General features: G+C 36.3%; 1 protein-coding gene across 2 annotated transcripts in view; it reads left to right on the top strand.

Moving 5' to 3' along the window:
• The window catches only part of ELMO1 (engulfment and cell motility 1), a 292,489-nt gene that overhangs the window by 170,285 nt on the left and 99,854 nt on the right, over window positions 1–22,350 (top strand). For both annotated transcript variants that reach the window (XM_075212563.1, XM_075212564.1), the window contains one exon: window positions 2,330–2,466. In XM_075212563.1, the coding sequence (XP_075068664.1) occupies window positions 2,330–2,466 (137 nt within the window). The remainder of the gene's footprint in view (window positions 1–2,329; window positions 2,467–22,350) is intronic.

Here is a 22,350-nt window from a genome sequence, read left to right as displayed (position 1 = left end):
ATGCGAATGTGAGAGCCTCAGGAATTTGACTGATGCATGCACAGAATGATTCCATAAAAATGGCTATGAAGCCCTAACAGATTGCACCTTATTGCCTGCAGGCCTTTGCTATGCCTCATGTTTATTCATCTTTGACACGCTATTGCAGGATGGGTTTCTGCTCTAAAGAGATTACAGTTTAAAGCTACAGCTGATTTCTGCATTAAAACTGAATATAGGAATAAATTAAATACACAATTGTGTGCCAGACACTTCCTAACTTACTTGTAACTACTGCTCTGTCGAAAATAGAGGATACATTTTACTGAAGGGGTTCATTGTAGATTATGGCTAATTGAGAGTAAAAAGGCAATATTACTTGTTAATAATTAAGACAAATGAATACAAGTCAGAACTAATGGAGTGCTGGCATTCGTATTTTCTGCTTGTGCGTATTAAACATCTCCTGTTTCTCCAAAGCAAATGTAGTTATGTGAAGCATTATTTTTCTACTCAAGGTAGGACTGGCAACTTTTCACGTGGTGTATTGTATGGCAGCACCAGCTACATTTATAGTAATAGACTATTATTGGTAGGAAATTACGTGGTAGCTAACCATGATCGTTCATCTTCTGAAAGATAGGCATGGTTGTTGCTATTACCTCTCTTATCTGTAGTAAGATTTGCTGTGAGTTCATTTGTATTGGCCAGTGACATCCATTTAACAGATTCACACTTGAGGAGAATTTAATGATGAGAAAATCAAAATTGATCACTAGTACACCTATGTTCAGGCAAAGCTGGCAACAATATAGACAGAATTTGGGTGGCTAACTTAGACAAGATATGGTCTTTCGGTGCTAATTCTGGTGACACTTTGGTCTGTTAATGTGTCCATAAGGCCACAGCACACACAGGCCAATAGTGGTCATCTGCTGTATTTTCCAACATGCCCTATAATTATCTGGTTTCCTCCAAGGATCTACATCATATTCTCTGGCTTACTAATCTATAAACTTCTGCAAAACATTAATAATAGCTACCTTATCGCATGGTGTTAGTAGTTGCTGCGACCATAGACAAACAATAAGGGGTCAGTGCTCTCTTGACACTACAGACCAGGTGAGCTTAGCAATCTCTAGGTTATCTTGTTCTAAGTATGTAAATATACTGCCATAATATTGAAAAATGAACATTGAAATAGGAACTAAGGGATGTCTAATAATATTGGCACAACATGCAACCAGTATATCAAGCCACGGTTCCTAGCTGGTTGGTTACTGAAATAAGATGCTTATCTCGGGCCTTGCTCATGTCTGTTTTTGAACTTTTAACCTATATAAACGTAACAATCAATATACACATTACTATGCCACAGTCACCTCTACATCTCCCTGTCACGACCTCCTAAGTGATCTCATGCAGCTGCTACTACCCGAATCCTTTACTGTACCCTATAGAATAGCTGTAATGTGCAATATTGTTAATGTCCTTTCTTCTGATGGCAACCAAGATTACGTTCTCATTACTCCTAATATCACATGAGACTATTTAATACAAATCACAATCACATTAAGACTAAGTGGAAATAACATTTAATTGTACACCTGCACTTAGTCGCGCACTGAATGCTTTAGAGTAACAAATACATAAAACAACAACAAAATTACAATCAAGCAGTATTTGTTCATATTTGAGATGTTTTGTAGTTTTTACATATTAAGAATATCACCCTGCTTTATCTATTGAGATAGTTTTGTCAGTAATTAACTTTGACCAGAAATGTGTTCGTTTCTCTGAAGAAACACTGGGTTCCTGGTTAAAAAAATGCGTTCAAAGGAAACAAAACTGCCCTTAGATTATGAAAATCTTTCAAACTCTAATCTATTTTCACAGGCTACTCTGTCTTTCCAAATGTGAACATATGTTTTGCTATTAGGCACATGTAGAGGTCCACATTGGTCAGATATGTATGTATACACACTTTTACATAAATACACTTTTAACATATTATCTCTACATCAAAGAACAGTGATGAAAAATACAATATATTGGTTTTCCCATCCGTGTTAAAAACAAAACAAAAATCCCATAAATACACACTATTTCACTGCTCTTCACAAAGCCATAGATGCATTCATAAAGGACTTCTAGCTAAGGTAAAGGACAAAGATAAAACCGATGATAAGGCTTTTATATATCTTTTCATCACTGGCACATGTAATGGTAGATGAGACATAATTCTTTTTAAACACTAAGAAGGTTTATTACAGAATATAGTATATTTAGGAGTAAGATTCTGTTTGAACAAGTAAGTATTTATATTCTTGTATGCTTTCTTTATTTTTAGCTAGTGAAACCTGCAACGAATTTCACCCTATGTTCTTCACACATGATCGATCGTTTGAGGAATTCTTTTGTATCTGCATCCAGCTGTTGAACAAGACTTGGAAAGAAATGAGGGCAACTTCTGAAGACTTCAACAAGGTAAGAAAAAAAATGTCTACATTTCTTGGGTATATAAGATTCTATTGCTTTTATTCCAGCAAAAGTTAATAGACTATTATGGGAACTTTCTTGTTTTATAAAACTGTGTTTTGTATGCTGTATTGTATTTTTGTAATTGTTAAATACATACTAGCTGTGTATGTATATTCATCTTTAAATATTGTCTTATGTTTCTTGTGATTATATTTTTTTCTCATCTTCATATGAATTATCTGTTCCTAATTTGGTTACTAAAACATGCCTTCCCCAACTACCATAGAATACATCAGGAAAGATGCAATATATATATATATATATATATATATATATATATATATATATATATATATATGCGTTGTTTTTGTACGGCAATGAAGAAATTACTATGTTTTGCGATTTCTCTTGCTCAGAAATACTTAGAAAGTTGATAATTGTGGGCAATGTTAGAAATGCCATGAGAAACAAGAATTATGTAAAAGGATTGATGTAAGTCATTGTTTCCAAGAGAAAGTGAGACAGGAGTGTAAAAAAGCGTTGTTTTTGTACGGCAATTCTGTACGGATATGTATGTGTATATATATATATATATATTTGTGTATATATGTATATTATAGTATTCTGCATTAAATCGCTCTGTATATGCCCAGGAGCAGGATGATGCATGCCTATGGAGAGATTTACGCCCGTCTGTGCCTGGAGAGACAGGACAGAGGGGTGTTCTAGCATAGGCCGAGTATAGTAAAGGCATTTTCACGGAGTTGCGAACATTGCAGATCAGGACACAGAAGCATACACTCCTGAGGAAGCTCTATTATTTGTGGGTGGTTAAGGGCAGGTGCAGAGAGCAAATGGTGATGATCGCCAGTACTAGCGAACCACCTATGATTGTAAATGCACCGCTGATGATGATTGGTGCTTTCTTCATCACTTAAGCATATCATTTCTTTCTGTGTGCGTCTTTACGCATTTTTTTTTCCCAAGCACAAGACAGTGAGCTGTTGATGCTGTATTGAAGAGAGGTTTTTAATGTTTTTATTGATGCTTAATTGTTAAAGTATGCTTTGGTATGAAAACAAAAGGTTACAATTATGAGTGCAAGTGTATGTTACATATCCCTTGCGCAAACTGCGCACATATGCAATATTTTTACATGCAGATTTTTTTAGCATAAATTATGGCCAATTTGAGATCAACTCTGCCTCAATTCCATTGGTCACAGATCTCAGTTTTCTGTATAATCTTTCTTTTTTTGTAAGAGACTGACGAGTTTGAAATACCTTTGGTACCTGAAGAGTCTTCAACATGTAAAATATAATGTGGCTGATACTGTGGTGCAATAAAAGACAAAATATTCATTAGGATTTGAAGTTTTCATTTCTTTTGATCAGATGAAAAATGTGCACATAGCAGCACAGCTCAATTTCTGTTCACATTTATAAATCTCTAGGTGCTGTGTAACGAGAATCTGCATCTCCCAGAAAACCACTTACACCGCAGTGATATGTAAAATACACCTAATATGAGATGAAAGGTGCTGCAAAGCGATTACCGTCCACAGCCTGCTTTATACATCTCCCCTTTGGGTATTCCTACTATATGAATTAAAGTTAAACAGTGGATCAATGAAATTCGTTGTTTACATGAAAAATTTTGAAGAATACCTGAAACACAATAGTAATGTAAATGAATATAGAGGTTAATATATAAATGAATATATTATATGCTTCTTTAGAATATAACAGATGTTGAGGTTTTTAAAACAACCTGTAGCCAATCATAGCGTTCAGAATATAATTGTTGTTGTTTGTTATTATTATTTTTATTATTATTATTATTATTATTATTATTATTATTATTTTTTACATCTATACCAATTTGTTACCAATCAGAACATTACCATTTTCCACAGCTTTATCCAATTAGAAACCAGTTTGAGGCATCAGAGGATTCACTGAGCTAGCCTAATCTATAGCCTACTAGATTTGTTTAATATTTACAGGGCAAGAACCAGCAGGAAGCTACCAGAGTATTAGACCGCTCATAGTGCAAGTCCAACCTATAGACAGCAAACGTGTTAGAATACTAAAAGGGTTAAATCATCCAGTAGTCAATCACAGCATTAGCACTTTAGCAACATATATACTGAGACACTAAATCCATACAGCCAACTTTTTTAATTTATGTTATTCAGCATACACCTTCTGGTTCTGAAATCTGGAAACAACTATTCAGATCATCATTATGATTTTTCCTTTTTATGAGTTTGATGGATTACCAATAAATTATTATTTATATTGTGGTTAAGTTTAAATTGTATTTGGCAAAGGCTGAGAATGAAATTTGGCTTATCCTATTCTTCTTAATATTATTGATGCGCAACAGAGGGTTTTGGTTCAAAGTTTGGGTGAAATATCTTGATTTATTTTTTTATTTCAACATTTTGAGATATAACATTGGGAAATAAATATTTTAACACATAAATTGTTGTTGTCTACTCTTAGCAGAGAAAAATGCAAATAATACAAGCTTGGTCTTGTCATATACATTTCCACTGGGATTCCTCCAGTAATGCTTGTAACAAGGTAAGGTTAGATAGAAAACAATAATGACTGGGCGACTGTTCCTCTAATGGATCATTTAAAATGCCTGCAAAAGTTGCAGCCATCGGTGGTGCACCATGGCCAAAACAAGGAGAGACAGCAGAAGGGGTGACACACAAATCATGAACCAGTCACTACAGAAATCCCAAAACAGCTGCCATTAACCACAACAGTCCTTCAGCATCAAGTTGCTGTGGCATACTGGGAAGTAATAGTGCATGCTGCTTATCTTTGATGTGTTATGCTATACCCAGCCCTGGTAACTGGCATAAAACTCTTAGTCCAGCCTTAAGATCAAAGCATACGTCCTTACACAGTGACTGACAAAAGGCAATCAGTGGTGGTTATCTGCAAAGTGTGGATATTTGTGTCTCTGTGTGCGGTGCTTCTGTGCAAAGTGGTTGTCATAGCGCAGTGGTGGGCGGAGGGGTTCTGTACACAATAAAATGGCTGTCGATGATGCCTGTGTAGACTGTATTAAGTTGTGCCAATGGCTATTCAGAAGTGATCTTTACAAAGAGGGTTTGTGCGATGAGTGTTCTGTACAGCGTGGCTGACAGTGGGGCATAGTATGAAATAATCATCAGGACTCAGTATTGCTGGTATAGTGTTGCACAGGGTCACTGAGGAGGTCAGAGGTGATGGCCTCCCACCTCTACCCTGCTTTAAGGAACCATGTAGTGTTAATCAGGCTCTTTATTGTTGACCTTACTAGATTTCACCCTATGCTATCTTTTGCTGCTGGATATCATCCATTTCATTCTGAAATTGTGTTGTGTGCTCACATGTGATTACAGTCTACTACTTATTTATTTAGAAAGGCAGTGATCAATTTTCATATAATTAAGCAACCTTGGTTTCTGATCTGTACTGAGAGCATGTTTACATCCAGCATGATACTGTGTCCTGAGAATTTAGTCAAATCAAGCCAGACTCTACAATTTAATTTTTCCATTTTCCACAATGTACCCCTTGCATATATACCCTTAAATCAACAGTTAAGTGGGCTAAAGTAAGAACATTAACAGAGGTATAAATACAAAGATTACACGTAGGGTTTTATGAGTATCACTCAACTGTGCAAATCTACGTTGAGACCTCAGCAACCAATCAGACGTTTACTTTCACTGGCTAACCTGCACAAGTGACATACATTCTGGTTGTTATGGTTCAGAGCTGATTTGCGCCCTTAAGCAGTGTTGGTAAATAACCCTGAGTCTAGCAAAATAGCAAGAATTCCTTTTTATTGCACATACTTTTGCAAGATAAGAAATGCTATGCATTTAAGGAAAAGCACAGGTGGGTGCCACAAGGCTTGATGTTTCATGCTGAGAAAATTATTGGATTCACAGCAACAACTATAGAACATACTGAAGCAATGTCCCAGGGTACAATAGTTCTGATTTCTTGCTCCTGTAATTCTGCGTTTAAGCACTTGGTCATAATAACATAATCTTAGCAGACATCTCATCTTTGTATATTTTCTTTCCAGCCCTTCTCATGTATGCTATCCTTACAACCTGTAATCGGAGGTGCATGGCATATTGCTATTTATTGCTTGAGATGCTACGGATGTAAATGTCAGTAGGCATAATACCAGATTTCCACTTGGTGAACTTGTTCGGTTATGAATTCATAAGATTCATATGAACTGTTGTATAACTTATCAGCTTTATTAGAAAGGTATTATTTGTATACACAATGTTATTAATCTGTCTGAGACTTAAGTTTATTACATTTCCGTTTTTCAGAATGGACATGTTAAATGTAATGTGATGCTTTAAGTACTTTGCTTTCAAGTCCAACAAGCAAAGAAATTTAGCCACAAACACAGTTGCCCACCTTCCAGCTACCCTCTAATCCCCCAATGTCAATGCCCCATCCGCCAAACACCAAATAAAAGGCCTCATAGCAACAAACTCTATGGGGTAAATGTATCAAGCTGAGAGTTTTCCGGCGGGTTGGAAAAGTGGAGATGTTGCCTATAGCAACCAATCAGATTCTAACTGTTATTTTGTACAATCTACTACATAAATGATAGCTAGAATATGATTGGTTTTTCAAACCCGCCAGAAAACTCTCAGCTTGATATATCATCAGGACAAAACACTGCACTGCACTAATTTCTTATTTACCGTTTGATACAGGTGCCTTAACTTGATGGAGCTGTTGTAAGAGTCACATGTTATGTTGGAGCACTTCCTGCTTTTTCGCTGAGCTATATTGCAGTTTTACGGGTTACTATGGTTAAGGATGCGCCCTTGGACCAGGTACTGCAGTGCTGGTCCCAGCCTGGGACTATTGACATATACAAGAAAGCACAAATTAATATGCAGAGTCTCCTTCTATTTTTACAATCAATCTTCAAGCTATCCAACTTTGTATGATTAGTATGAGCAATTAATAAAACAGGCACTCAACACCCCAGATAATCTTTTGGTAACTTTGTAAAAAAAAAAATAGTGTGCTGCTTTATAGCTGAAGGTTATTCCCCCTAGTCCTGGACTGTCGGGCCCTGGTTATTAATAGCGAAAATTGCAGTTTAGAGTTAATGATTGTCTCACAACTATTTTAAGATCTTAATGTAAATCTACATAATAGACATGATATTTGCATACATGTCAATACAGGTGCAATATCGCTTTCAATGGGATTGGGGGGACCTTTCTGGATCAGGGTTCAGGCCTCATTTTTGAATCAGGAATATTAAGAGGTATACATCAACTCCACACGATCCCCACACTCTGAAGGATGAGACCTAATAACAATATACTTTAAAAAAGATGTAAAAGCAAAAGTAGATCTAACAATAGTATAATAATGTTTACAGTGTTAATAAGTACTCAATACCACGGCCATTTGTATATGAAATAGACAATTGCAGGCTTATCCGAAATTAAGGTTTTGTGATGCTTATCCACTGTGAAGAAGAATATAGTATCATATATATATATATATATATATATATATATATATATATATATATATATATATATATATATATATATATATAGATAGATTAGGGAAAGTTAATCTATATGTGGCACATACAGCATATATTTTACTTTACTGTATATTTTCCATAACAACTATTCCTTTACCAATCTATTTTATTTTTTTAATTTTCATGCTGCAGGTCCTGGGAGGTTCCTGTAATACTTTAGACAAGCTAGGATAACTAGGAGTGCTGCTGTAGTGGATAGGAGCTGGTGCAGGAGACTAGCATATGCGAATTATGCTGTGCAGGGCTGTGTACCCTCAGAGCTTTCCTCCCTCTTTCACTTCACTCTTTTATTGGTTTGTTGCACCACTGACATAGAGGAGGGGAACTAGATAGAGCACTGCACAGTTACAGAGGAGGGGAACCAAATACACCACTGCACTGCTTAGGCATTACACCCCTGCCAATATTTCCTATTGGAAATACCGGAACAAATAAACCATGTCTATTCTAGAGGCTCCTTTTGGGCGCTGAAATTTGGGCTGTTGGTATATATGGCATTAGGGCCACCACTTAACAAATGCTTCCCCAGAAAACTACTCATTAAAATCTGTGGCAGTATAAATTAAGAACATCTCTGAACCTGGTGACAGGTCCACTTTAAATACAGACAATGCATTTTACTGCAATTTCAGAAACCAACTTATTTTGGTTTAACTGTTACAAACCAGTTTGAGTCTAATGTGCTTTCCTCTGGCTACTTGGCAGCTGCATAATTGAGCATGAATAGTATAATAATGTCACGAAACGTATTCTCTCTATTATTTAAAATGTGATTTAAAGGGTGTCTGCAGCATACCCCAATCATGCAGAGAATAAAGCTTTCAGGGTTTTTTTTTGTTTTTTTTGCTTGATGTGCTGTGATATGATGAGCAGAGAGAAAAAAACCCGAAATGAGAAGTGCAGAGCTGGCAGCCCTTATTATCATGTAATGTATTATCTCTCACACACAGCCAGCAAGATTAGAAGTCCTCATGCTGTAAAGTTAGGATGCTGTGTGATAAGTGCTGGGGTTATTTGGAGCATGCCTCATAAACTGCTAGGCGCAAAAAATATCAAGCACAAAGGATATAAATGATTTTTGCAAGAGAGGCTATAGTAAGTCATTTTTTTCAGAATTTTAAGCTGAAAAAAATTATTAATGTCTTGGTAAACCACTTATATTTGCTTTCAATCTAAAATTAGTAGAAAAGTATTATAAAAAGTTTAATAAGTAAACCAAACTCTATTATATCGGACATTAATTTGCTTACCTCCAATTTATCCCGTTTTATATATCACTACCTGCAAAGGTGATTTAATCCATTTGTACCTTTATTCGTGAGAGATTGCACATTTTACTTACCTTTCTCCAGGACATTAATGAAAGATGAATTTTGTTTATATAGGCACATTAGATTCAAACACTTCCCACAAACTAGGAATTTCTGCTATTTTTAGTTACTATCTACACTTGGATCCCATTGTGTCTTCAGAGCAAGTCAAATTTTTATTACAAACAATAATGTTTATCCTAACACATTTATATGACATTTCAGAACCAAAATTTATTGGGCCAAAAGGCATAGATTCAGTACCAGATTTGGTCCAAGTTTACCAAATCAGTCCATTGGAACACATTTCTCATTTTCATTCGAAAACATTTGCTAAGGCAGACTTCTACTGTGGTTTCCAAAACACAGGTGAGAATAAGTTGTTTATTAAAAACAGGAAAATAGACAAAAAGTGAAAGAAGCAACCAAATGAAAAGAAAACAATAGGCAAAAAAGGGATGGGGGGGATAGTGCATGACAGGGCTCTGTCTTAAAAATCATGTACCGTATATACTCGAGTATAAGTCGACCCGAATATAAGCCGAGGCACCTAATTTTACTACATAAAACTGGGAAAACTTATTGACTCGAGTATAAGCCTAGGGTGGAAAAGAGCGCTAATTTAAAAACCTAAATAAAAATGATAGGTTCAATCTATGAAATCATTTTTAGCTAAACCATAAATAACAGTAGATGACAAGGAACATTCATAAATGATTATAAAATCATTGGCATTGGGTACAACCTAACCTAAATAAAGGGGTATATAAGGGGTAGGGATATAAATGTATGAACATGGTGGCTGTATTGTTTGTTCATTATGTAATTGCACTGTAAATTAAAAAAAAACAAAACAAAAAGGAGAGAGAGAGAGATTTTTTCACTTACCCGGCAGTGGAACGCATATGCGTTCCAACAACAGGAAGTTCGGCATTTGGAACGCATATGCAGAAGTTGACAGCCGAGGGACCGGACACCAGGTAAGTTCACCCGTGTATAAGCCGAGTGCCCTTTTTCAGCATACAAAAGTATGCTGAAAAACTCGGCTTATACACGAGTATATACGGTAATAAGGCACCTTTTATTAAGCTGAGTGTGACCCAGTAAGATATTACATATAATGAGCTGCAAATCTATATAGTCAAGATTCACATGTAATATAAATTCATCAGTCATGTCATATATATTTTTTTGTAGAAAAATTTATTTTGCCAGCCAAGTCGATTGCTTGTCGAAAAGTAGATTATAAAAGATTTTTTTATAAGCCTGAGCAATCTGTCAACAACCAGCTTTTAAGATGAGGGTAACCAGTGTCATCAATTATCAACATATTTCTGCAGTCAAGGGATCTCAAAATCTCAAGGTAAACTGGTCTTTGTCAGGTCATCAGGAGGTTTAAAGTATATGTCTAATGTCATGTAAGCTTTGAACAGTGGCACCTAATATGGAAAACTATGAAAGATTTGTGGAAACTCTTAAAAATGTATCTCGGAAAAAATACCTACTAATCTTTTGCATTCTGTGCATCTCTTCTGCTTGGTGTCTCTTACGAGGATGGTTGAGGCCCTTGACATTGAAGTAAAAGGATAGGTTTGCTATAATGTGGTGTCAGTCATCAGTATAGAATACCATGGGTAGATAGGGTACAAAAAATACATACAATAAACATCTACTAGCATTGTTCCCCTTCACTTTGGTTCACAAAATCCAAATTGATGGCTGTACAGCAGAGATTTAGGAAAGATATAGCAGATTAGGCTGGTATAGACCAGACAGGCAATTCAACCATTCGATTTAACAAAGACACAATATCCAACCTTGCTTTTTATGGCTATTGGATATATACACTGGAATCCCTCATCCCTTATAGGTTAAATTGAAACATATACAAGCTTTAGCGCTCCACTACCGCTTGCTGTAAACATGTATTGGTGTGCTCCAGAAAGCTGCTATATGGGGCCACTTTTCCATGGGCTCCGCTGTTTCTGTATTACAGAACAGAACATTATACAGAATATTTGCCATTTTAAATTGACGGCAGGGGGTGTGAATGTCATCTCTTGATTGTGACTTGTGATTGGTACTCCTACCACCCATGCTTTTTGGTATGGTTTATTGTTGAATCCCCTTATTTTCTGTTTTTAAAAAAACTGCATGTTGCATGTTTCTCTCTTATTAAAACATGAGAATGCTCTAATAATTCATTACAACTACATTGTCATGAAATATGACAGAACTCTCTATACTCTAATTAATTCCATAAGTATTTCCCCGTTGTTTTAAAATCGTTTTTAGAAGCATCTTTAACTGCAACAACTGTGAGTCTATCTGGTTATCTACCAGCTTTATACATCTGGTCCCTGCAATTTTCACCCATACTTCTTTGGAATTTTGTTGGATTGGGGCCATTGGAGCATAACAATTTTCATATTCTACAAATTCTTGATGGGATTGAGGTCAGGGCTTTGACCAGGCCACATCCAAGACATTGACTTTATTTTCATATTTAAGCCACTCCACTTTAGCTTATTGTCCTTGTGAAAGGCAGCAATTCTTTCTACATGAAAATCACGTGTTATATTTGTTACTATATAATAAGAGAAATTTGTCACCATCATTTATATAGAGCCAGCAAATTCCATAGCACTTTACAATTGGCAACAAATGCAGTAATAAAACAATACTGGGTAATACATACACAGAGAGGTAAGAAGGCCCTGCCCCCAAGCTTACAATATTTTGATATCTGCAATACCAGTTTTAGACAGTGATATTAGTGGACAGTATATTGTATAGATTGGTCATTCTGTTATTCAGTGTCTTTTTAATAATAGGTTTCATCTCTATCAAGCATTTTATTTTATTTCGATGTTTTTGATTTTTAATAGTGATTTTGTGATTTATTTTACATTTATGTCAGCCATTATCTAAGAGCATGGATTGGATACTAGTGTCGTAAATTATTATTAAGTTTATTCCTTTAAATAAAATGCATTTTTATGTGTGCCACCTTCTCCCCCTTTTTCTGCTGAAATTTAAATCTTCCTCAAATATTCATCTATATCTCACTCCATCCACTTTGCTCTCTATTTTGGCAAGCTTTCAAGTTCCTGGATCAGAAAGGCATCCTCGTGGCATTATGCTCCCACCACCATGCTTCTTGTCAGGGATAGCGTTCTTGGGTTCTAGTCAAAAAGCTACGTCTTGTTCCCCTCTAATCATAGAGTCTTCGCCAACTTGATATGCGAGTCTCTCTTCTGCTTACTGACAGATTCCAGTCAAAATTTCTTGTTAGTTTCCTTTTTGCTATTTTATAAAGCCAGGGCCTGATTATCCAATAGACAAATTAGGCAGCAGCCTAGGGCACTAGGCTTGTGGGGGAGGGGGAAATAATTCTTGTGGTCCTTTTAAAAAGACAAAATGGAAATGAGTTTCCAAAACACGGGAACATAAACATTGTTTAGCAACGGGGCGAAAGAAGCCAGATTTTAAATTAAATGGGGTTAATTTTTACCTGCGGAGCATTAGCTTGGCGTGGAAGGCTCAGGGCCTGAAATATTAGTCAGACCCTGTATAAAGCACAGGTTTGTCTCATGCCGGGGTGGTTGTTGAACCATGAACTGTTTTTTCCATGTGTGCAATGGGCAAGTGCCTTTCTGCCACAGATGAAACTTTTGGGATGATCACCTGTTCTGAATCAATTCACTTTAAATGCCACTTTATCTTCATTTCATTATAGTGGGCTAATATCTAATAAAATCTTTTGAAATTGTATCATATCCTTCCTCTGCTTGAGATTTTCAATAACAATTTCTTGTATATACTGTGAATGTTTCTTTGTTTTCGCCTGGAAGCTTTTGTTTGTAAATAAAGTAACCAACTGTGGGACTTCACAAAGACACCTGTATTTGTTTGAAATCATTTAAAAACTTTAATTGTACACAGGTTAACTCCAGTCAATTATTTGTGTGACCCTTGAACACAACTGATTGCACCAAATATTTTAGGGGTAATACAAAAGGATTAATACTTTTGTAATTAGGGTCAGTTTTTTAATTGTAATTATGCAAAACTTGTTATTATAAACATTATACATTTGTGTTAGCTATTGCTAATAATTCCCAAATAAATACATTTTCATGGCCTGAAGTGAAAAAATAAAATATGAAAAATGTCAAAGTGAGTAAATGCATTTTATAGCCACTTAATCTATTTGTGCAATCAATGTGGCAAAACAACATTACACATAGGGGGGAATTCAATTCCTCCCAAAGTAGCGCATCGTTAAACCTATTACCGTTAATACGGTAATTTTAAACCTGCTTCCTGCTCGCTGCTCAGGGAGCTGTGAGCAAAAAGCCAGCACAGAAATGACTGTATTAACGGTAATTAGGCCCACTATTACCGTAATAATGGTAATTGTGCGCAGGCCCGTTAAGTTCGACATTAACGCGGCCAGTTGAATTCCACCCGTAGAGTTGAGTCATCAGTTTTACAATTAGCCATATCATACTAGTTTTTGTAAGGTATTTTTTTTATCTGATCTGCTCTAATCTATTATGGATTTCTATTGGTTTTTTAACAGTTACTCTAGTGCAGTGACCTTCTATTTTATTTTTATTTATTTAATCTATGCATAATTAAACCAATCACTGTTTTACAGTTTTTAAATGCATTTTTTTATTAAGACCCTATTGTATTACGCCTATAGCCCAGGGGAAGAAGGTTAGAACCTCTTGAAAAGCATTAATAGATTATTTTATTTCAGCTTGTGTTAATGAAAAAAATCCCTCCATTATAGTGATGAGAGCCTGAAGCTGTCTGTGTTTCCTGCCGCTCTGTATGATTACTAATAGCTGCTTGCTCCAGAAGCTGGCGTCCACTGCAATAAGCACTTTTTGTAGACACGAGTACTTATGTATGTGTATATATATATATGTATGTGTATATATATATATATATATATATGTGTGTGTGTGTGTATATATGTGTGTGAGTGCATACATATATACATATACACTGCAGTGAAAATTTAGATGGGGCGGTATGAAAAATGTAGGTGAATGAAAGAATTTAATAGTTTTACAATTATGGCAATGAAAGAAGTGGTGGTATGGCAGGCCACCATATACCAGCCCATTTTGACCACTGATTATATGTGTTTGTATATAGAATAATGTGCAAAAGTTTTAGGCAGGTGTGGAAAAAATGCTGCAATATAAGAATGCTTTCAAAAATAGAAGTGTTAATAGTTTTTTTTTATCAATTAACAAAATGCAAAGTGAATGAACAGAAGAGAAATCTAAATCAAATCAATATTTGGTGTGACCACCCTTTGCCTTCAAAACAGCATCAATTCTTCTAAGTACACTTGCACACAGTTTTTGAAGGAACTTAGCAGGCGTGCTCAAATCCTTTTGTCTCATTGTGTAATCCTCGATAGGCTCGATGATGATGAGATCAGGGCTCTATGGGGGCCATATCATCACTTCCAGGACTCCTTGTTGTTCTTTATGATGAATATAATTCTTAATGAAATTGGCTGTATGTTTGGGGTTGTTGACCTGCTGCAGAAAAAAGTTGGAGCCAGACGCCTCCCTGATGGTATTGCATGATGGATAAGTACCAGCTTGTATTTCATTATTTCCCTAAATTAGTACCATAATATTAAAATATATCTATTATGGCCATAATATTAAAATATATTTATTTCACCCTTCTACCATAAGGAAGCTCTATCAGTTACAGAAAAACCATACAAGATGCACTCTTGAAAATTAATGTTATTCTCTCTGACACAAATATATGGTCATGAAGTGGTTAATTTCTGAACTAGTTGACAAAACTTGTGTGAAGCTGAAATATGTACAGCATCTTGAAAAAATGTATATTCAGGCACTAAAAATTGCAAAAGGACTGTGACTTTAATATCATTTGTTTTTATTATTGATTGATATTTTGCAAAAAAAAAAGTTTAGTAAATAACGTCGTCATTTTTTAAATGAAAAGCTATATAAAGCTAAAATTGTATGCTATTGCTTGTGGTAATGTGCATTTTCCCTTTACTTCAATGGTCTACAAGAGCATAACACTTTCCGATAGTATAAGGTTTATATTACCATCATCAATAAAACATTTTATTGATAATGACAGTTGAACAAACCTTGATTCATTCAAAAGATATTTTTCACATTGATGAAACACTAAAATAGACTTCTGTATCTGAAGTGTCATTTCAGTTGTTTTATTTTTGAATAGGTACTGTAAACTATGTGTACATGAATAAGCGCCATGCTTTTATGAGACCTTTTTTAAGGCTCATCATTGTTTTATGACAAGACTTTGTCATATGTCCCCTGATGTAAAAATGTCAGATGTTGGATTCTTAGCTGTCAAGAAGAGACCTGAGGCAGAGAAATCATACTGAATCACAGCATAAACAGCAGCTGTATTTAATAAAGACTGTGACAAGACATAAGGTAAGGCAACATTGCCACTCTGTTTGCCTTGTAATTTGTTACTGGGTCGGTGTGTGTGTGTGTGTGTATATATATGTATGTATTGTGTGTGTATGTATGTATTTATTGTGTGTGTGTGTGTGTGTGTGTATATATATGTATGTATTGTGTGTGTGTGTATATATGTATGTATTGTGTGTGTGTGTGTGTGTGTGTGTGTGTATATATGTATGTATTGTGTGTGTGTGTGTGTATATATGTATTGTGTGTGTGTGTATATGTATGCGCACCAGATGTATTAAATTTGAGAGATTTGCCCTTATTTCTATAGACAGCAGTGCTTCATACATCCAATGGGCAGTATTCTGTATACTGGTCAGTGTATCTGTCGTAGAATTGTCTGGGGATCCAGGGGTTGGCAAGAGGATGAACGCAGAAGTTTATGCTTAATTGATATTTTGCCCATAAGCCTTTTTATATGGAATCTGCCTACAAGTTAAGTTATCAGAACCTATTGTTGAGGAGAGCTTCACCTTTAGCAACCCATTTTCCCATGTAACCAGATACACTTACCAGGACTCTGTTGTCTCCAGGACTTAATCTTGAGTAGTGATAACTTAACTCCGGTAGCTGGGTACCACAAAGGACTTGGCAGTAGGATGCTGAGCACAGGTCTCTATGTAAACTGGGATGCAGAATGCACCTGGACCAGAATATACTGAGTTGTATTAGGATGTAGTACCAAGCTCCACTAGTATAACAGTTTGGCAGAGTAGAGAATGGAGCTGGGTAGCAACACAGTGCAAGGGAAGGAGCAAGAACAAGGTTGAACTGTAAATCCGGATGGTGAAACACCGCTGACACAAGTGCGTCTGATGGAGATAGCGGGCACCACAATCCTGCAGCTGGGTGGTGGTCTTACAGGTGAAAGGCAAAGTCAAACAGGCAATGGGTGGGACCAGGCAGCGATACACATAGTCGGGGTCACAAACAAAAGGTCTATCCAGGCAGAGATCAGGGGTAGTTGGGTCACAGGCAGAGGTCAGGAGACGAATGTTTCACATGAACACGGAGAAGCAAGCGTGTGAACGCTATAGCTGGCAAAGGCTCAATGGTTACTGATAGGTATTCAAAGCAGTAGTAGCTAATCAGGTCAGGTGTCAGATTGAGCTGCAGGTGAGTGGAGTTCATGTGACTACACTCAGGCTGACAACACTGCAGCAGCCAAAACAAAAACAGTAATTAGTTGCTGTTTCTAAAATTAGAATTCTAAATATAATTTTTTGGGCAACTGGGAGCACACCATACAAGTCTATTAATTTACCAATATGTATGTTTCCACAAACTGGATTACAAAATTAGTTTTTAATACAGTCAACTTGCCATTTTTTAAGGAAACAAATAAAAGTTATGTTTTCATTTGTTTTACCCTATACTGCTCTGAGGCCACATATCGGCATTTTAATGGAACATCCGTCCCTCTTTACAATGATGTAGGAGCTACAATAAATCCAGTTTCCCCCTTTTTTCTTATTTGTGCAAATATCCCAGTCATGATCAGTTGCCTCCTTGCTAAGTCACGTTTCTGTATTACACTTCTGTCTTTAACCTGATTCTTCAATGTAAAACATGTAAGGGAAAGTGTTTGAGGTAAGTAATTGAAGGTGATTTACTTTGTACCTGGAGCTGACCAGCCTGACTGGCTGCTGAATATAATCACTACTAAAGTAGAAAATGTATAGGGGCAGACTCAATTCTAAAAAACATTGCTGCGTAGTATCCCGGAATGATGTTTTTTTGGGGGATTTTTAGTGAAAGTACTGCTCACTTTTGCTTGCACCCCATAGCAGTGCGAGCAAATGTAAGTGTTACTTTTTACCGTATAAACGGTAATAAAGCATGGCACATATTGAATCTCCCCATATAGTCTTAATTTCATGCCTGCTTTCTGTAAACTATACAGTTTGGGAAGCAACAGTGACATTTATGAATTACGATACATTGCAGTCCTATGTTTATTAAATCACTGTCTACTAAGACATTGTTATATTATGTGACTCATTGGTTCTGTAAAAGATTTTTTTTCATATCACTAAATTGTTTTAAGAATGTCTCAGACCAGTTAATTAAAATGATTTCTTTTCATTTGAATTACTGTATTGTCAAGCTGTTCACAATACAATTAAAATGTAAAAGTTGAACTTGATGGGCCTGTTTAACATTATTACATTATTGCACATTTACATTCCCAGCTGATAGGGTTGTCATAGCATAGCTGCTACCCTTAATCCAGTTATTGCTCTTATATTGCACTAATGTGATTAATTTTGATTGGGTAGTGTCTTTGTAGTTCTCTGGATGCGGATGGAGTGATTGTACAGTTGTTCTAGCATTATGCATGTAGCCATTGGTGAAAGAGTCATGGTTCTTTTAGCAGAGCAGTGTGTATTTATTATTATTAATTTTTATTTATAGGGCGCTACTAAGTGTCCGTAGCGCCGTACAGGGACAAACAAAATTACAATATGAGGAGAGACAGCACAGTACAGTAAACAATAAGCACAATAACTCTGAGAGCTCAAAGCACAGCTAGGGGTGGAGGAGGGGAGAGGGGTAGGTCTGCATACGACGGAGCCCAAGAAGGACGGCACAGATGACAGGGAGACCCCCAGGGGGGGGAGGAGGAAATGAGAGGGCACAGGGGGCAATCGCCCCCCCTAGCAGGGGCTTGCTGCCGACAGCTGCACACTGTGCAGGTCCGTTCGGCAGTGACAGTGTGCTGCCCGGCTGCTCTGATTGTGTTTTAAACAGGCAGCCAGGCAGCACATTGTCACTTCCGAGCGGACCTGCACATACTGTGCAGCCGCCGGCAGCCTTAGAAGTCAGAAAGGGGGCGGGGCCTAAATTCCCCCCCCCCCCCCCCCTATATCGCCCGGGGTAGAAAATTTTTCTAGATCCGCCCCTGCTAGTTATTATGTTTACAGATTGCATCCTGACTCTAGTCTCCTACATCACTAAGGCTTTCTGTGTAAGAATGTAGTTCCAGTTTTGCAGCTGGCCAACTTACAATGAACATCCTCCCAGCTTGCAATTTTTGAATACTGATCACCACCTTCAATTTAATCCATCCAGTGTTGTTGTTTTTTTTTTTTTTTTATAAATCTTTTGGGGTAATCCTGCAAAACAATTACTTATAAAAATAAATGATCCCAGTATAAGAGGTGTCCAGTTTTGAAACATTGTTATCAAGTGTCTACATCTCCTGCATTTAACGTTCAATTTTACACCATCTGGAAAGAGTAACCATTTGGTATACTTCTTCACTGCCTGCAACATTAGCAGGTGAAACATTATATTTCCAAGTTTTCCAGAGACAATATACCATCTGGTTATAATATGATTGCTTTTTTGTTTTCACGTAGCTTTTTTGATGCTTGACCAGATGTCTTATTTTCTGTAGAAAATGTTTTCCTTTTTGTATGTTTTGGTTTCCATCGAATTATATTAGCACTTTATTTGAGGCAGTATTGCCTTACAGCTTAATGAGAAGATAGCAGAAATCTGTGTTTGGTTTCTGTTTAAAATGTGCTGTCATCTAATATAAAGGAATACAATATTCATGCAACTAAAAATGACCATTAGTTTTTATTTTTCATCATTGTATGTAATTCTGTCCTTGTAAAGTGGATCTGTGCTGCTGTAATAATATACAAATAGACTACTGAAATAGTATGTCTTTTAATTTCATGCTAAAATGTACTTTCCAAATTGCTAATCGACAGAATTGGGCAAGTGCAACATTTTTTAAACAAAGATCATCAATACTAATATAATGCTAACAAAAATAATCTCACAAAATTAAGTAATAATATATGCAAATATAGTTTATTTATAAAGTATGCAATAGCTTTATGACTTTGTATGTGGTCAATTTCTATGTTCTGCTTGAGCAAAGAAACATATTTTCTAGATACTGCTCATATTTGTGATATCAGACAGAGATTTTAGGGATAGAACCAATGAGTGTTGAACTGGGAAGAATGGACTTGATTCCGCAATTAATTAATAAAAAAAAATAAGAAAATCGTCTTAATTTTTGTCACCCTTACTTAATTAAATAATTGTGCCAAAAGTAATATTTATACCCTTAGCTGGTACCAAAACTAATGTGCAGAGCCATATTGGGTGCTAAGTTTAGTGGTTGTGGAACACTATAGAGTGCAAAGTTAATGGTACAGGAATTCAGTGGAGAACAGTAGAACATGCTCAGCAGGACTTCTGGTTTCATAGAGTGAGCTGTCAATCTGGGTAATTATCTATGGAATTGTGCACTGCATCTCCTGAAGTGCAGGGACGGGGTACAGTAAAGGAAAAAAAAAAAGTTTTTCAGAAAACACGAAAACAACAAAAACTAAGATTTTAGGGTGCGGGTGAATCTTAAAGATTTGACAAGTACATGTGCAATGCTGCATGTGGACCTGGCATTTGATAAAGTGTAGGATGTAACAGATAAGTCCGTGGCTGTGAAATCAGTGTGTAATCATCATCAACATCATCATCAACATTTATTTATATAGCGCCAGCAAATTCCGTAGCGCTTCACAATTGGGATGTGGGAAGACTAGTATATCTGTTTCTGAATGGTTTGTGGGAAAGTGTGGTTGTTGTCTTTCTCCTTCACTCATTCCATTCACAACTTGTGGCTAGGGCTATTTTGAAGCAGGGTTTGTGCAGGGAAAATCGGTGTTGGTCTTGTGGTTTGTGGAAGGGGCTATTGGTTTAAGTCCCCTCTCTATAATACTAAAGAATAAACACTTATTGGGCCTGAGTCATTAAAGAGAGCAAATCATGAAAAGGATGTAACTTTGCACCTGGGCAAAACCATGTTGCATTTGAGGGGGAGGTAAATTTAAAATGTTTGGGCAGTTTTAGAGTTGGGATAGGGCATGTCCTTGATCAACTTTAAATTTTAGTGTAAAAACAAAAGCTCTCAATTGTGTGCTAGATGAAAAAACGGCCATGGTTTAACTTATGTGCAAAATAATTAATTTGCACCCCTTGCATTTGTCCCAGAAAATATTTACTCCCTTTTTTGCCTTACTTTCCTTAAAGGCCCATTGTGTTTTATTAATGTCAAACAGTGGGTCTGCACTTTTAGGAAACTAATGTACTTTTATATTTATATTGACACAACAATTCTAAGTCACAGTTATTCTTTGCAATAGAGGAATATTAGAAATCAGAGTATATGATTTTTTTTCTCCTTATTGCGGTTAAGCTGTCATTTGTGTTGAACTGCAGATAGCATGAGAGGTGATTAATGTGCAGACAATTTCAGCAGCTCAGGCATTTAGAAAGATACATGGCCCTCATACTATTTTTTCTTTTAATTCCACTAAAGCTAAATGAACCTGCAAAACATTTCTTTTCAACTCTTTCAAGGCTCATGTGGCACCATGAGGGTTAATTTAAAGTCTATTTGTATTTATTGTGAACTGTGTCAAACTGAATGATTTTAATAGTGGCAGACTGCTATCAAAAAGTTTTTTTGACAATTTGGTAAATTAATTAAAAAAAATTTGTTATACACTTTGGGCCTGAGTCATTAAGGAATATATTTTAACGTATCTCACTCTTGGCATGCTCAGAACCAGACGATATGCAACAGGATGCAGTCGCGTCCATGTCATCTTCGAGCGCAAACAACACTTACTACACCCTATGATTTCAGGGAAGCAACAGGGTGGGGAATGGGCAGATTCATGTAGGCAATGTATAGTAAGGGCGTTCCCGTGCAGCCATGCCCAAGTCCAACTCAGGCGCACGCAAACGTATGCTGGTTTTCTGCCTTATCCTTTGCTCCAACTAGTGGTCTAGTCTTAGGGCTATATTTACTAAACTGCGGGTTTGAAAAAATGGGGATGTTGCCCATAGCAACCAATCGGATTCTAGCTTTAATTTATTTAGTACTTTCTGCAAAATGACAGCTAGAATCTGATTGGTTGCTATAGGCAACATCTCCACATTTTCAAAGCCGCAGCTTAGTAAATCTAGACCTTAGTGTCAATTAGTAATGCTGATGGCTGAGCATGCATGCTAAAACATGTGTTTGCAATCAGGAGCAAGTGTAAAAATGTTTATGTACAGTAAACACTAAGAACACTCAGATGTTTTTCAAGAAATGTTTTTTTTAATTTCCATGTATAAACATAAGTGACTAGAATATTAATGATGCACTCGGTATGTGTTCCTTAATGACCCTTTGGGTTTAATGTATTGTGTGCATTAATAAATAATGTATTGTATCCTGCACTGTTAAGTATAAAAATATTGAAGAATTCCATAACTTTATTTATAGATCATGAAACGCAGATCATTTCTCATTTGCTTATATTGAATACATGATACTAATACAAACACTAATAGTCATTTATGAAAGTGCAACCTCGCAGCTCAAATGTTCTGTGTGACATCACAAATATGCACAAATGCACCAGATTTTGTTGGGAACC

The sequence above is a fragment of the Mixophyes fleayi genome, chromosome 5 (genome assembly GCF_038048845.1).
Source record: "Mixophyes fleayi isolate aMixFle1 chromosome 5, aMixFle1.hap1, whole genome shotgun sequence".
NCBI lineage: Eukaryota > Metazoa > Chordata > Amphibia > Anura > Limnodynastidae > Mixophyes > Mixophyes fleayi.
This window is presented reverse-complemented; position numbering and strand designations above follow the sequence as displayed.